The sequence below is a fragment of the Staurois parvus genome, unplaced genomic scaffold (assembly GCF_062004578.1).
Source record: "Staurois parvus isolate SC_StPar_1 unplaced genomic scaffold, SC_StPar_1.0 ptg000965l, whole genome shotgun sequence".
Taxonomy (NCBI): Eukaryota; Metazoa; Chordata; class Amphibia; order Anura; family Ranidae; genus Staurois; species Staurois parvus.
In genome coordinates, this window is record NW_028318761.1 from 156,608 (window position 1) to 174,729 (window position 18,122).

Genomic DNA, 18,122 nt, shown 5'->3' on the forward strand with positions numbered 1-18,122 from the left:
TGAGGTCTACCTATGATGCCAATTACAGGCCTCTCTCATCTTTGTAAGTGGGAGAACTTGCACAATTGGTGGGGACTAAATACTTTTTTGCCCCGTTGTATATACTGTATACATCCGGATAAACCATTGACTAGAAGCCAGAATCAGCCTACAAGGCATTTCTACCCCCTTCCTGCCCAGGCCAATTTCTAGCTTTCAGCGCTGTCGCACTTTGACAATTGCGCAGTCATATAACACTGTACCCATATGAAATTTTTATCATTTTTTTCTGATAGATAGAGCTTTATTTTGATGGTATTTAATCACCTTGAGGTTTTTTATTTTTTCTTAAACAAACCAAAAACTACTGAACATTTTGAAAAAAAATTTTTTTTTCTTAGTTTTTGTTATAAAATTTTGTAAATAAGTGATTTTTCTCCTTCACTGATGTGCGCTAATGAGGCTGCACTGATGGGCACTGATGAGGAGGCACTGCTAGGTGGCACTGATGGGCACTGAAAGGCAGCACTCATATATGGCACTGATAGGAAGCAATGACTGGCACTGATAGGCGGCACTGATGCACACTGATAGGCAGCACTGACTGGGACTGATAGGCGGCACTGATTGCCATTGATAGGTGGCACTGACTGGCACTGATAGGTGACACTGAAAGGCAGCTAAAATGGGCACTGATATGTGGCATTGATGTGCATTGGTAGGCAAATATGTGGCATTGATGTGGCACTGGCACGTGACACTGTTCAGAACTGACAGCTGGCACTGATGGACAGGTGGCACTTCTGGGGCCACACTGATCATCAGGGCACACTGATCATCAGTGCCCTGATGATCAGTGTACATGTCCCCTCTGCGGAATGATGATTACTGGCTCTCCTATCCTCTGTCAGCGTGACAGCTCATGAGGAGAAATGCTGATAACTGACATTTCCCTGTTTACATGTGATCATCTGTGATTGAACACAGCTGATCACATGACCAAGCCGACATCTTCGGCTCTTTCCAAGGGACACAGCGCACCGCCAATCGTCGCACTGCGCGCTCCTAGAGCCACACATGTGCAGTGACAATGGGAGGACGTCATATGACGTCCTCCCAGAATGAGAGAACCACTTTGCGCCCATCATTGGACTATATGGCGGGCGGGAGGTGGTTAAAATAAATCTTTCCCAGAGTGAAACGAAAATAATTTATACTGCAGGTAAAATGACTTCACATTGTAGCAATTGTGCACACCGAGATGGACACGGTCATCCTTCTTGTTAAGAATCTTCTAAGCTGTATCATCTCTACTCCCAAATCAGCTTTCCTCATCCCCCCTCCCTCTCTGTTGAGTGACATGTGGTCTGTTTGATGCAGATCACAGGCAGCAAACTCCATGGGAGGGCGCCATGGCTATAAATCCCACAACTGCGCTGGGGCCTAGATGTCTGTTAACTTTGCAATCTCGGCTCGTAAAGCCATAAACCAAGTCCTTCACTGAGTTCAGAAGACATTCCAAGGGGTCGTAAAAACAGACTTACATTTAAAAACTCACTTTTCATATAAATTTATATCTTCAAATAGGACATAATTACCTAAATATGGAGCCCATATTCGGACGGCTCAATTTAAGACCATTCTGGTATATTACACCCCCTAGCTGGCATATACAGGAGAGCTGAAAATTACATCTTCTTAACCATTCAAGCGGATATTTCATATTTCATATCTATCCGTTCAGCCAAAGATTCTGCGTAATAATCTACTCGTGGATATGTATATGAATAATATGTATATTGTATGTTATGTGAATAAGTTATGAAGCATAATATAATTTTTGCAGGCTTTGGTCATAGCCTGAGGTCTCCACCTACAACTCCCTCCCCAAATGAGGCGATTGGTTTACTGCTCCAGTCAGACACCCTGTGGAGTTGCTAGAAAAAGATAAGCTAGGCTGAGTTGAGGTGGGTGAGAGTTGAAGATTCTCCCTTTAACATCAGAACAAACTTTGGGAAAAACGCCCTTTTGCTCAGAAAACTTGAAGCTGCTTAACCCAAGGCTTTTGGCAAGTACTTTATCCTTCTAAACTCCTTTCCGTTATCTCTTTGCTGTGTTATTGTTCTCTGTATATTTATATATATATTGGCTACATCTTTTTCTGTAAATATTTTTATTGCACCCTTTTGACCTTTTAGTAATAAATCTTACTTTCTGAAAGTGTTGAACTGTTTCTAAAGCTCTTTAATGCAAACTATGCATTCCTGCCTCTGAAGTGCGCTACTGTGTGTGTTTAACCCTCTGTATAACCTGCCTGTGGTGACAGTGGTGTATAGATGATTATTCAACCATCCTAGTGTATTGCTGATATTGCTGAGTTTTCTCTTTCTCTGTACAAAAAGGAGGTGGTGGCAGTGTGAAGGGTTAATTGTGTAATAAACCTGACCCAGTAACAATCGCTCTCAGGCTGCTGGTACATCAATTGTGGTCTGTTAGCTGGAAAATCTTTGTGCGGGGTGCAGCAGGGTGTGGCATTGTTACGCACGTGACAGCGCGGTTTTAGATTGGCTAGTCCTTTGGTCATGAGTTTGGTGAGAAGGTCAGGGGTCTGACGCCGCGCCCGTCACATATTGGCTGGCAGCGTATGTGGGATAGTTGCATTAAGAGCTCTGGTGAAGTGTTTGGAATTAGCTCTGCACTGAAGGATTGTAACCTTTGTGGAAACAGTCCTTAGAGACAAGCGGTGCACATGTTTTATATATAGAGAGAGAAAGACATATAGCAACAGCTCCTTCGTCTTTCTGCTTCCTATTCTATCTTTGCTTGCAATCATGCCTGGTGACGAAGAATACAAGAAAATGAGCAAAAGTGATTTGAGTGCGGAATGTACCTCACGAGGAATGGACATCGGTCGCAAAACTCGTGAAGATTTGATTCGGGACCTACAGGATCATGATAGCCGAGCAGACCAGAACTCGGGGGAACTTGACCATGAAGGGGTTCCTGCTACCCCAGATCCCAGGGGCTCAGAGATGGCCTCGCAGGATGGGCATACAGAGACTGACACTGGAGTATCATCAAATGTTATCTTCACACCACCACCTGAGTGGGCCAGCACCGGAGTGCCTGTAACCAGTAGAGACTCTCCTCAGATGCAGGAAGCCCTAAAATGCATCATGGAGACAGATCCTGGGGCATACCTGAAGTTCCTTGACTGCCAGGCAGAGAGGAACGCCTTGGTATATGATATACTCCTGACCACTGCACTCTGTATTCAGGGCTGTATATGATATACTCCTGACCACTGCACTCTGTATTCAGGGCTGTATATGATATACTCCTGACCACTGCACTCTGTGCACGGGCCTAAGATATACTCTTTAACCCTGCACTCTATACACAGGGCTGTATCTGACGTATTCCTGACCACTGCACTCTATACACAGGGCTGTATCTGACATACTCCTGACCACTGCACTCTATACACAGGGCTGTATAGGACATACTCCTGATCACTGCACCCTATACACAGGGATGTATATGACATACTCCTGACCACTGCACTCTATACACAGGGTTGTATATGACATTTTCTTGACCACTGCACTCTGTACACAGGGCTGTATATGACATACTCCTGACCACTGCACTCTATACACAGGGCTGTATAGGACATACTCCTGACCACTGCACTCTATACACAGGGCTGTATATGACATACTCCTGACCACTGCAATCTATACAGGGCTGTATATGATATACTCCTGACCACTGCACTCTATACACAGGGCTGTATATGACATACTCCTAACCACTGCACTCTATACACAGGGCTGTATATGACATGTTCCTGACCACTGCACTCTATACACAGGGCTGTATATGACATACTCCTGACCACTGCACTCTATACACAGGGCTGTATAGGACACACTCCTGACCACTGCACTCTATACACAGGGCTGTATAGGACATACTCCTGACCACTGCACTCTATACACAGGGCTGTATATGACATACTCCTGACCACTGCACTCTATACACAGGGCTGTATATGACATACTCCTGACCACTGCACTCTGTACACAGGGCTGTATAGGACATACTCCTGACCACTGCACTCTAGGCTGATGACCTGGGAAGGCTCTCAATGTGTCATCTATGAACAATTTATGATGAAGACGTTTGTCACTCACAACACAATTTTGTTTTTTTAATTCAATAAACGTTTTATTGCAATTATATTTTTAACAAGATTGTAATCATAGAATCAGGAAATAGTAAAGGAAGGAATCCGATTGGTCAGGAAGATCCCTTGTCTGGAATGTGGGGGCGGAGTCATTATTATTGGTGTACAATACAATACACAACGTGTTCCATTATTATAACAAAGTATTGTAGAAAAGATCCCAACATAGAAAATGGGGGAAAGGAGGAAATAAAGGCGGATATGAAGGGGAATCTGTGTACGGGGAACACCTTAACAATCACCACCATTTTATTCTCCAGGGCCTCTGATGTCACAGAATAGATGTTTGGGGGTTTATCTCATCTTCAGGACCAAAATCTGCATTTTCCCATGTGTGCAAAATCATGCAGAAACAGCTCTGGAAGTGAGAGGGTTAATGTGGGCTAGATGGGATCCCTCTGCTGGGGTGACATTAGAGCTCCCCCTAGCTGCAGCCTGGTAATAACATTGCTGGGAGGTCTATTCATTTCTCTGCTCCATACTTCCCGTCTTTATAGAAACGTCTCCTGACATTTGGGGGTCTATTCATAGAATGTTTGTATACAATTCCCTCAGTGAGAGTTCATGTCCATTCCTCCTGTGTGAATGGGGGAACCAATGTTATTAGGGTCACATCTGAGCTGCTGGAATGTCTTCCATTCATGGAAAATACATTGAAAACATCTTCTCCTGATATCAATGGCCGACCCGGTCCCACACTTCATCCATGTCTTTGGGGACCTCTGATCTCCTTATGGACTGTTTCTTCCATGATGAAGATCAGTCATGGAGTATATCTGAGGTGTATATCAGGGTGTGCTTCTTCCCCACATGAGAGCTGGGATGTCCAGCAAAATTCATCTAGAAGACATTTCCCGCACTCAAGACACTAATACGCCTCCAGGGTTGTGTGGGACCCCTGATGTACAGGAAGACAGGACTTCCGTGAGGAACACTTCCCTCACTCAGGACAGGAAAGTGACTTTTCCCCCGTGTGAGACCTCTGATGTGTGTAAAGATTGGAGTTCTGTGAAAAACATTTCCCACACTCAGAACAGGAATATGGCTTCTCCCCTGTGTGACATCTCTGATGTTTGTAAAGATCACCCTTCTGTGAAAAACATTTCCCGCACTCAGAACAGGAATATGGCTTCTCCCCGGTGTGAGACCTCTGATGTGTGTGAAGACGGGACTTCACTGAAAAGCATTTCCTGCACTCAGGACAAGAATATGGCTTCTCCACCTTGTGATATCTCTCATGTTTATGAAGAAGGGACTGCCGCACAAAACATTTCCCGCACTCAGGACAGGAATATGGCTTCTCCATTGTGTGTGATCTCTGATGTGTGTGAAGATGGGACTTCACTGAAAAGCATTTCCTGCACTCAGGACAGGAATACGGCTTCTCCCCCGTGTGAGATCTCTGATGATTATGAAGTTTGTACTTCTCTAAAAAACATTTCCCACACTCAGAACAGAAAAATAACTTCTCCCCCATGTGAGATCTCTGATGTCTGCAAAGACTGGACTTCACTGAAAAACATTTCCCACACTCAGGACAAGAATACGGCTTCTCCCCCGTGTGAGATCTTTCATGCACATTAAGCTCTGATTTTTGCCAAAAACCCTTCCCACACTCAGGACAGGAATGTGGCTTCTCCCCCGTGTGAGATCTTTTATGTGTGTAAAGATTGGACTTCACTGAAAAACATTTCCCGCACTCAGGACAGGAATACGGCTTCTCCACTGTGTGAGATCTTTCATGCACATTAAGCTCTGATTTATACCAAAAACCCTTCCCACACTCAGTACAGGAATACAGCTTCTCCCCCGTGTGGGATCTTTGATGTGTGTAAAGATTGAACTTCACTGAAAAACATTTCCCACACACAGGACAGGAATACGGCTTCTCACCAGTGTGAGATCTCTGATGACTATGAAGTTTGGACTTCTGTGAAAAACATTTCTCGCACTCAGGACAGGAATACGGCTTCTCCCCCCTGTGAGATCTTTCATGCACATTAAGCTCTGATTTATGCCGGAAACCCTTCCCACACTCAGAACAGAAAAATAGCTTCTCCCCCGTGTGAGATCTCTGATGTCTGCAAAGACTGGACTTCACTGAAAAACATTTCCCACACTCAGGACAAGAATACGGCTTCTCCCCCGTGTGAGATCTTTCATGCACATTAAGCTCTGATTTTTGTCAAAAACCCTTCCCACACTCAGGACAGGAATGTGGCTTCTCCCCCGTGTGAGATCTTTTATGTGTGTAAAGATTGGACTTCACTGAAAAACATTTCCCACACACAGGACAGGAATACGGCTTCTCACCCGTGTGAGATCTCTGATGTGTGTGAAGATTGGACTTCACTGAAAAACATTTCCCGCACTCAGGACAGGAATACGGCTTCTCCCCTGTGTGAGATCTTTTATGCCTATTAAAACCAGATTTATAAAGGAACCCCTTCCCACACTCAGTACAGGAGAACCTCTTCCCTGTTACAAGGCCGGCCCGGTCCCGCACAGTCTGAGGTTCCTCAGGATACGAGGAATCCGATGGTCCATCTACACTGGGTGGTGCCGGATGGACATTGGAGGGAGCCGGGTTTTCTCCTGGACTACACTGTGTGATGTCCTCATCTTCTACTTTCCAGTCTGGAGACAAAGTGAGACAATCCTCGGAGGTTTTCCTCATCTCCCGGCCATGGACTAAAATACAAAGACAAAGAGGATTACTAGACAGGAGCTGATTGGTTCCCCCAAACCAGGACTCTGCCCACATCAGGCAGCTTGGTCTCTGAGGAGCTTACAATTCCACCCTCAAGGGAACTAGGAAATGGCTCCTAGGAGGGGATTATAGGACGAGGGTCCCCACCCCCTCCATCACTCATCACCATCTTCCCAACACAAGAAGTACTGCACTTCCTTATTTAGTCCATGATTTAGTCATGAAGAACAGCGGGGCTGAGCCCCACCAGAGGTCAGAGAGTGAGGATGGGGGGAGAACAACCAAGATGAAGACTGGACTGATCCTGAAGACCACCATCATTGGGGTATTGACTCCTCCCTCATTATCACTTTCTGTTTAAGGGTCCAAAGTTGGAGGATGTTATCACATTATTATCACCATGTAAAAGTCTGTGCTCCAATCACATCATCCGATATAAAATGTCCAGCTGGGAGGAAATGGGTGTAACAAAAGAGAATCCATATTATGTGTATATATAGCAGTGGGGGGAGGGGGAGAGCAGAAGTCAGGACTATGGAATGTACAACATAGAGTATATAGTGCAGGGGTCAGGAGTATATAATGTACAACATAGAGTATATAGTGCAGGGGTCAGGAGTATGTAATGTACAACATAGAGTATATAGTGCAGGGGTCAGGAGTATGTAATGTACAACATAGAGTATATAGTGCAGGGGTCAGGAGTATGTAATGTACAACATAGAGTATATAGTGCAGGAGTCAGGAGTATGTAATGTACAACATAAAGTATATAGTGCAGGGGTCAGGAGTATGTAATGTACAACAGAGTATATAGTGCAGGGGTCAGGAGTATGTAATGTACAACATAGAGTATATAGTGCAGGGGTCAGTAGTATGTAATGTACAACATAGAGTATATAGTACAGGGGTCAGGAGTATGTAATGTACAACATAGAGTATATAGTGCAGGGGTCAGGAGTATGTAATGTACAACATAGAGTATATAGTGCAGGGGTCAGGAGTATGTAATGTACAATAGAGTATATAGTGTAGGGGTCAGGAGTATGTAATGTACAACACAGAGTATATAGTGCAGGGGTCAGGAGGATGTAATGTACAACATAGAGTATATAGTGCAGGGGTCAGGAGGCTGTAATGTACAACACAGAGTATATAGTGCAGGGGTCAGGAGTATGTAATGTACAACATAGAGTATATAGTGCAGGGGTCAGGAGTATGTAATGTACAATAGAGTATATAGTGTAGGGGTCAGGAGTATGTAATGTACAACATAGAGTATATAGTGCAGGGGTCAGGAGGCTGTAATGTACAACACAGAGTATATAGTGCAGGGGTCAGGAGTATGTAATGTACAACATAGAGTATATAGTGCAGGGGTCAGGAGGCTGTAATGTACAACACAGAGTATATAGTGCAGGGGTCAGGAGTATGTAATGTACAACATAGAGTATATAGTGCAGGGGTCAGGAGTATGTAATGTACAACATAGAGTATATAGTGCAGGGGTCAGGAGTATGTCATGTACAACATAGAGTATATAAAAAGTCGAAAAATGAGCGCTGGATATAATCTGAAAGGAGCTGCTAGAATGAAATGTAAAAACCTCTAAAACCTTCTAAAACATATAAAATAAACATGCAGCACTAAAAAATGTGACAAAAAAACATAGAAGATATAAATCATTGGTGACTGAGTCAAACTATGTTATTGATAGAATGTAAATGGCCGTCTGTGATTGTCTCAGTCTATAGCAGTAATAAAACATATAGTAAATAAATGAAGGCACTGAGGCGTTTGGCACAATAGAGTTGTGGGAAACATCCCAAGTTGGCGTTTCAAGGTGCAAAGAGTGAAGAAATATTCAGTGAAGGTGTATTCAGTGGGGATCCATGATGGTGTATTAGAATATATGGCTGTAGATTGTACTCACCAGAGAGCGCAAATCAATGGGCATTTGAGATAATTAGGACAACTCCTGGTCATCTGCATCAGGTTACTGGAACACCGGGACATCTGCATCAGGTTACTGGAACGCCGGGACATCTGCATCAGGTTACTGGAACACCGGGACATCTGCATCAGGTTACTGGAACGCCGGGACATCTGCATCAGGTTACTGGAACGCCGGGACATCTGCATCAGGTTACTGGAACGCCGGGACATCTGCATCAGGTTACTGGAACGCCGGGACATCTGCATCAGGTTACTGGAACACCGGGACATCTGCATCAGGTTACTGGAACGCCGGGACATCTGCATCAGGTTACTGGAACGCCGGGACATCTGCATCAGGTTACTGGAACGCCGGGACATCTGCATCAGGTTACTGGAACGCCGGGACATCTGCATCAGGTTACTGGAACGCCGGGACATCTGCATCAGGTTACTGGAACGCCGGGACATCTGCATCAGGTTACTGGAACGCCGGGACATCTGCATCAGGTTACTGGAACGCCGGGACATCTGCATCAGGTTACTGGAACGCCGGGACATCTGCATCAGGTTACTGGAACACCGGGACATCTGGTGGGCATCAGTAGGATGAGCAGCACACCATCAGGGCATCCAGGCACCAGGATTGCACTTAATCAGCCACCAGGGGGAGCCACACTTGTAGGTAAAGCCAAGTCCCCATGGATATCCTTGTAGGGACGGCTCATGACAAAGGAATCAGAGCAAAAAGAATGTCCATAGTGTAGTAACTTATTAAATAAAGGGGTAACAGAAGGAGATGCAATGTAACTCACATTAAAATCAAAGTGACAGTGGTTTAAAGATGGCCACCAGCCATCCACATGGGCCGTGCGGTGTGATGTCTATGAGGCAGCTTCCTTACATGTTTCGTGCTCCTGCATGTTATCAAAGGAAGCGTGCCTCTCCTCATGACAGTTCTTATATAGTAGAATGTGCACTTGCGCAGTACCGTCCGCTACCGCCATTTGCACATGAGCGAAGCATGCGAACGGCGGCCATCTTATTGTAGCTCAATATGCCAGGCAACATATAGGAGAAATCCCCATTACGAGAAGACAGAGGAGAGAGATGGTCTCCACTCTCGTTGGTATTATGGACAACAATCTTAATGAAAACAGCCGAATAGAACGATAGATATCAGGCTAAATAGATACAAAGGAGGACAATCCTCAGGTATTAATATAAAATGCCCAAATAGAAAACAGGAAACAGGAGGAGTTCCATACCATATAGTCTGTGGGACTACAAGTGCCAGGGAAGAGTGGATATAGGAGATTCCTACAATGTTGCTGTGGCATCATGTGCAGATGTGCATCAGTAAAATGGGCAATAAATATATAAAGTCAAATCTAGATACAGGAGACAACTGCTATTACAGGAAACCGAATTCTGTCATATATTAATAATTCATAGATAAATAATAGTCATCAAAACATAATCAAATGTGACTGATAGAATAAACAAATGGTAGTATGATCATAAAAACAACAATAAAAAATGGATTAAATCATATAGTAAAAGTAATTAAATAGAAAATAATCATCAAATGTTAGTTACTGGATGTTACTCATAAAGCAGGGAAAGGGATGTTCCCATCCTTAGAATACGGACAAGTCAATAGTAGGATCTCTGATGTGACATCATAAAGTATACAGAGAGATCAGATATAAACCTGAAGATCAGATAGAGACGTGACTATATTACATGATATAATAATTATATATGTTACTGATAAAGCAGGGAAAGGGATGTTCCCATCCTTAGAATATGACAAGTCAATAGTAGGATCTCTGATGTGACATCATAAAGTATACAGAGATCAGAGATAAACCTGAAGATCAGATAGAGACGTGACTATATTACATGATATAATAATTATATATGTTACTCATAAAGCAGGGAAAGGGATGTTCCCATCCTTAGAATATGGACCAGTCAATAGTAGGATCTCTGATGTGACATAAAGTATACAGAGAGATCAGAAATAAACCTGAAGATCAGATAGAGACGTGACTATATTACATGATATAATAAATATATATGTTACCATAAAGCAGGGAAAGGGATGTTCCCATCCTTAGAATATGACAAGTCAATAGTAGGATCTCTGATGTGACATCATAAAGTATACAGAGATCAGAGATAAACCTGAAGATCAGATAGAGACGTGACTATATTACATGATATAATAATTATATATGTTACTCATAAAGCAGGGAAAGGGATGTTCCCATCCTTAGAATATGGACCAGTCAATAGTAGGATCTCTGATGTGACATAAAGTATACAGAGAGATCAGAAATAATCCTGAAGATCAGATAGAGACGTGACTATATTAATATAAAAATGTTCCGTATTTTCCGGCGTATAAGACGACTTTTTACCCCTTGAAAATCTTCTCAAAAGTCGGGGATCATCTTATACACCGGTATACGGCATGCTGACACTTTTTAGGGGGGCGGCGCGGTGCCGCCGCCGCCCCCCCTTCCTTCCAAGGGACACCAAGTACAGGGCTGGGCAGGGGCTGCTGTTTCTTACCTGGCTCCGGTCCCGCGACGATCCGGTCCAGGAAGCGCAGCTGCTCCTTTATTCGGTTCAGCTACTGGATGTTCGCGCGGCTGCTCGGCTCCACCTCCTCACCGGTAATTGGCCGCCAGGCACACAGGCGGCCAATCATCGGCGAGGAGGCGGAGTCGAGAGGCCCCACAAAAATCGAGTGACAGAGCGGCCGGTAAGTGTGCTGTACAGAGGTGCTGCTGCAACCACATATGCTGGCTGCTGCAGCACCATACTGGAACAGGGGTCAGCAAGTGTCATTGGTGTCAGTGGGAGGAATAGTGCCCCATCATTGGGGCATTATTCCTCCCACTGACACCAATGATGGGGCACTTTTCCTCCCCCCATTGACACCAACGATGGGGCACTATTCCTCCCCCCCCCCACTGACACCAATGATGGGGCACTATTCCTCCCCCCCCACTGACACCAACGATGGGGCACTATTCCTCCACCCCCCACTGACACCAATGATGGGATACTATTCCTCCCACTGACACCAATGTTGGGACACTATTCCTCCCACTGACACCAATATTGGGACACTATTCCTCCCACTGACACCAATGATGGGGCACTATTCCTCCCACTGACACCAATATTGGGACACTATTCCTCCCACTGACACCAATGATGGGGCACTATTCCTCCCACTGACACCAATGACGGGGCACTATTCCTCCCACTGACACCAATATTGGGACACTATTCCTCCCACTGACACCAATGATGGGGCACGATTCCTCCCACTGACACCAAAGATGGGGCACTATTCCCCCCACTGATACTAATGATGGGGCACTATTCCTGCCACTGATACCAATGATGGGGTGCTATTCCTCCCACTGACACCAATGATGGGGCACTATTCCTCCCACTGACACCAATGACGGGGCACTATTCCTCCCACTGACACCAATATTGGGACACTATTCCTCCCACTGACACCAATGATGGGGCACGATTCCTCCCACTGACACCAAAGATGGGGCACTATTCCCCCCACTGATACTAATGATGGGGCACTATTCCTGCCACTGATACCAATGATGGGGTGCTATTCCTCCCACTGACACCAATGATGGGACACGATTCGTCGCTCTGACACCAATGATGGGGCACTATTCCTCTCACTAATACCAATGATGGGGCACTATTCCTCCCACTGACACCAATGATGGGGCACTATTCCTCCCACTGACACCAATGATGGGGCACGATTCTTCCCACTGGTGTGCATTGGAAGAGGGGTAGTCTTATATGGCGAGTATAGCCAAAACACTACATTTTAACAGGAAAAGTAGGGGGTCGTCTTATACGCCGGAAAATACGGTATATTAATAAAAATAATGAGTCACGTAAAAAAATAAAATAAAAAATGACATAAAATATTTTAAATCTATTTTAAGATAATAAATAGATATGACAAATGTAAAACGGATATCAAGAGTATAAATACTAGGTAGAATGAAAATATAAAGGTGGTATGTAAAGAAATGATACATGTAGGACAGAAATAAATTACCTGGTGTCGATAAAGCACTTTATATCAAGGTCGATATTGAGGCCCAAAGGGGTATGAGTATGTAATAAATAAATCCATTTGGTCTCAAGCCTTGAAACTGCTCGGCGTTTGAAAGTGCCTCTCCAATGCTTCTTCACAGTATCTATGCCTATGAATTTGAGGCAATGCGGGTTCCTGTTATGCGACTCTCGGAAGTGCAAAGATACTGAGTGTTCCTTAAAGCCCTTCTTAATGTTGCTCGGGTGTTCTCTAAGCCTATCTCCCAATCTCCTGGTAGTCCTGCCTATATACTGCTTTCCACATGGACACTCAAGGAGATATACAACATGTGTAGTATTGCACGTCATAACCGTTTGGACGTCATACACCTTGCCGGTGATGTTGGAACGGAAGCTTTTCACTGCTTTCTTATGGATCCATTATTAACACATAACATGCATCTGTTGCATGGGGAAAATCCTTTTTGGTTGAGGCATAGACAAGGCTGTTTAGGTGGGTTGACAGTGTTGGGGGCTAGGATATTCCTCAAGGGGATCTAAGGCAGACCAGGTAAAACAGTGCCTAAAACTGTCGTTTTTAAGGATTGACCAGTTTGTCTTCATAATTCCAGCCAATTGTTTATATTGAACCGAGAAGTTTGTGATGAATGGACAAAATCTATCACTCTTATTGCTATTTATCAGAACAAGGAGGTCTTCTCTATTGAGGTTGCTCACTTCTATCATTTCTGTTTCCACAGTGGCGGCATTGCAGCCTTTTTCCAAAAAACATTTTTTAAGAGTTTCTGATTGTGTGATATAGTCTTAAATTTTATCACAATTCCGGCATATACGCAGAAACTGTCCCTTGGGGATAATATCCAGCCATCTCCTCACTGTCATGAGGAGAGGAACGTTTCCTTTGATAACATGCAGGCGCACGAAACATGTAAGGAAGCTGCCTCATAGACATCACACCGCACGGCCCATGTGGATGGCTGGCGGCCATCTTTAAACCACTGTCACTTTGATTTTAATGTGAGTTACATTGCATCTCCTTCTGTTACCCCTTTATTTAATAAGTTACTACACTATGGAAATTCTTTTTGCTCTGATTCCTTTGTCATGAGCCGTCCCTACAAGGATATCCATGGTGACTTGGCTTTACCTACACGTGGCTCCCCCTGGTGGCTGATTAAGTGCAATCCTGGTGCCTGGATGCCCTGATGGTGTGCTGCTTATCCTAGTAATACCCACCAGATGTCCCGGCGTTCCAGTAGCCTGATGCAGATGTCCCGGCGTTCCAGTAACCTGATGCAGATGACCCGGTGTTCCATTAACCTGATGCAGATGTCCCGGCGTTCCAGTAACCTGATGCGGATGACCCGGCGTTCCAGTAACCTGATGCGGATGACCCGGCGTTCCAGTAACCTGATGCGGATGTCCCGGCGTTCCAGTAGCCTGATGCAGATGTCCCGGCGTTCCAGTAACCTGATGCAGATGACCCGGTGTTCCATTAACCTGATGCAGATGTCCCGGCATTCCAGTAACCTGATGCGGATGACCCGGCGTTCCAGTAACCTGATGCGGATGACCCGGCGTTCCAGTAACCTGATGCGGATGACCCGGCGTTCCAGTAACCTGATGCGGATGACCCGGCGTTCCAGTAACCTGATGCGGATGTCCCGGCGTTCCAGTAACCTGATGCAGATGTCCCAGCGTTCCAGTAACCTGATGCAGATGACCCGGCGTTCCAGTAACCTGATGCAGATGACCCGGCGTTCCAGTAACCTGATGCAGATGACCCGGCGTTCCAGTAACCTGATGCAGATGTCCCGGTGTTCCAGTAACCTGATGCCGATGTCCCGGCGTTCCAGTAACCTGATGCCGATGTCCCAGCGTTCCAGTAACCTGATGCAGATGTCCCGGCGTTCCAGTAACCTGATGCAGATGTCCCGGCGTTCCAGTAACCTGATGCAGATGACCCGGTGTTCCAGTAACCTGATGCAGATGTCCCGGTGTTCCAGTAACCTGATGCAGATGATCAGGTGTTCCAGTAACCTGATGCAGATGTCCCGGCGTTCCAGTAACCTGATGCAGATGTCCCGGCGTTCCAGTAACCTGATGCAGATGTCCCAGTGTTCCAGTAACCTGATGCGGATGACCCGGTGTTCCAGTAACCTGATGCAGATGTCCCGGTGTTCCAGTAACCTGATGCAGATGACCCGGCGTTCCAGTAACCTGATGCTGATGACCCGGCGTTCCAGTAACCTGATGCAGATGTTCCGGCGTTCCAGTAACCTGATGCAGATGTTCCGGCGTTCCAGTAACCTGATGCAGATGTCCCGGCGTTCCAGTAACCTGATGCAGATGTCCCGGCGTTCCAGTAACATGATGCAGATGTCCCGGCGTTCCAGTAACCTGATGCAGATGTCCCGGTGTTCCAGTAACCTGATGCGGATGTCCCGGCGTTCCAGTAACCTGATGCAGATGTCCCGGTGTTCCAGTAACCTGATGCGGATGTCCCGGTGTTCCAGTAACCTGATGCGGATGTCCCGGTGTTCCAGTAACCTGATGCAGATGTCCCGGCGTTCCAGTAACCTGATACTGATGTCCCGGTGTTCCAGTAACCTGATGCAGATGTCCCGGTGTTCCAGTAACCTGATGCAGATGTCCCGGTGTTCCAGTAACCTGATGCAGATGACCAGGAGTTGTCCTAATGATCTCAAATGCCCATTGATTTGCGCTCTCTGGTGAGTACAATCTACAGCCATATATTCTAATACACCATCATGGATCCCCACTGAATACACCTTCACTGAATATTTCTTCACTCTTTGCACCTTGAAACACCAACTTGGGATGTTTCCCACAACTCTATTGTGCCAAACGCCTCAGTGCCTTCATTTATTTACTATATGTGTTATTACTGCTATAGACTGAGACAATCACAGACGGCCATTTACATTCTATCAATAACATAGTTTGACTCAGTCACCAATGATTTATATCTTCTATGTTTTTGTCACATTTTTTAGTGCTGCATGTTTATTTTATATGTTTTAGAGGTTTCCATGTCTTAAAATGGCCGCTGCCGGCATTTTGCTCTTTTGTCAGCCGGTATTTAAGGTCTATGAGCACACACGTCCGTATCCCTGTTGAAAAAGTCCGGATGTGACGAAACGCTTCCGGGGCACGTGAGGTAGTGATGCACTGACGTTTCTGGAAGTGTTTCAGCGGCCATTTTGGTTTCTGGTACACGCGGTTGTTCCTATCCCTAAGGACTTCCATTTACCACCAATGGAGGTGGCTCTGAGACTCTCCTTTTCTATGTAGACGCCAATTGTATTGGAGATACTGCCGACTGTGGATGCCGGTTGTTTTTCTCCCATTATGGATGCAGATTTCAGCCTTTTTATATGTAAGTTGCTACAATAAAATTGTGTTTTATTTGATCCTAATACTGACCCTTGGTCTGTCTATGAGGTCTGTGGAATGTGTCCAGAGAAGGATATGCCATTTTGATGCAGCTCCACCCCACTTATGGGTTCAATGCTGGTTACATTTACCTTTGGGTAATCATGCATTTTTACTGCGGTCAGGGGGTGTATTCTAGTTTCATTTTCACGATTGCTGTGGCACTGAGTTACCTTGTATATGGCAGGAGAGGCACATTTATGTTATCCTGAGATAATACACTATGTTTAGGTTTGGTTTATTGGAGGTCTATGAGGAATATCTGGAATCCATCACCGACCCTTTCTGGAATCTAAGCTATTTGGATCTGCTTGGAGTATTTGGATGACTGTTTGCACCATTTGTGGACTTTAAGTTTATTCATTTTATTTATTTATTCAAGTCTGCTATATTATTCAGTAAACTGATACGAGGCATGGAGGAGATCAGCTATGAGGAAAGATTAGAGGAACTGAATGTATTCTCTACTGAGAAGAGGAGATTAAGGGGGGATATGATCTCCATGTATAATACATAAGGGGGGATATGATCTCCATGTATAATACATAAGGGGGGGATATGATCTCCATGTATAATACATAAGGGGGGATATGATCTCCATGTATAATACATAAGGTGGGATATGATCTCCATGTATAATACATAAGGGGGGGATATGATCTCCATGTATAATACATAAGGTGGGATATGATCTCCATGTATAATACATAAGGGGGGATATGATCACCATGTATAATACATAAGGGGGGGATATGATCTCAATGTATAATACATAAGGGGGGATATGATCTCCATGTATAATACATAAGGGGGATATGATCTCCATGTATAATACATAAGGGGGGATATGATCTCCATGTATAATACATAAGGGGGGATATGATCTCCATGTATAATACATAAGGGGGGATATGATCTCCATGTATAATACATAAGGGGGGGATATGATCTCCATGTATAATACATAAGGTGGGGATATGATCTCCATGTATAATACATAAGGTGGGATATGATCTCCATGTATAATACATAAGGGGGGATATGATCACCATGTATAATACATAAGGGGGGGATATGATCTCAATGTATAATACATAAGGGGGGATATGATCTCCATGTATAATACATAAGGGGGATATGATCTCCATGTATAATACATAAGGGGGGATATGATCTCCATGTATAACACATAAGGGGGGATATGATCACCATGTATAATACATAAGGGGGGGATATGATCTCAATGTATAATACATAAGGGGGGATATGATCTCCATGTATAATACATAAGGGGGATATGATCTCCATGTATAATACATAAGGGGGGATATGATCTCCATGTATAATACATAAGGGGGGATATGATCTCCATGTATAATACATAAGGGGGGATATGATCTCCATGTATAATACATAAGGGGGGGATATGATCTCCATGTATAATACATAAGGTGGGGATATGATCTCCATGTATAATACATAAGGTGGGATATGATCTCCATGTATAATACATAAGGGGGGATATGATCACCATGTATAATACATAAGGGGGGGATATGATCTCAATGTATAATACATAAGGGGGGATATGATCTCCATGTATAATACATAAGGGGGATATGATCTCCATGTATAATACATAAGGGGGGATATGATCTCCATGTATAATAC

General features: G+C 44.5%; 1 protein-coding gene across 1 annotated transcript in view; it reads right to left on the reverse strand.

Annotated features, from left to right (window-relative positions):
* Positions 1–18,122, reverse strand: part of LOC149441606 (uncharacterized) — a 126,835-nt gene that overhangs the window by 44,183 nt on the left and 64,530 nt on the right. Inside the window, 2 exon segments of the mRNA XM_089657110.1 lie at positions 2,870–2,921; positions 5,173–6,914. Coding sequence (XP_089513236.1) covers positions 2,870–2,921; positions 5,173–6,914 — 1,794 coding nt within the window.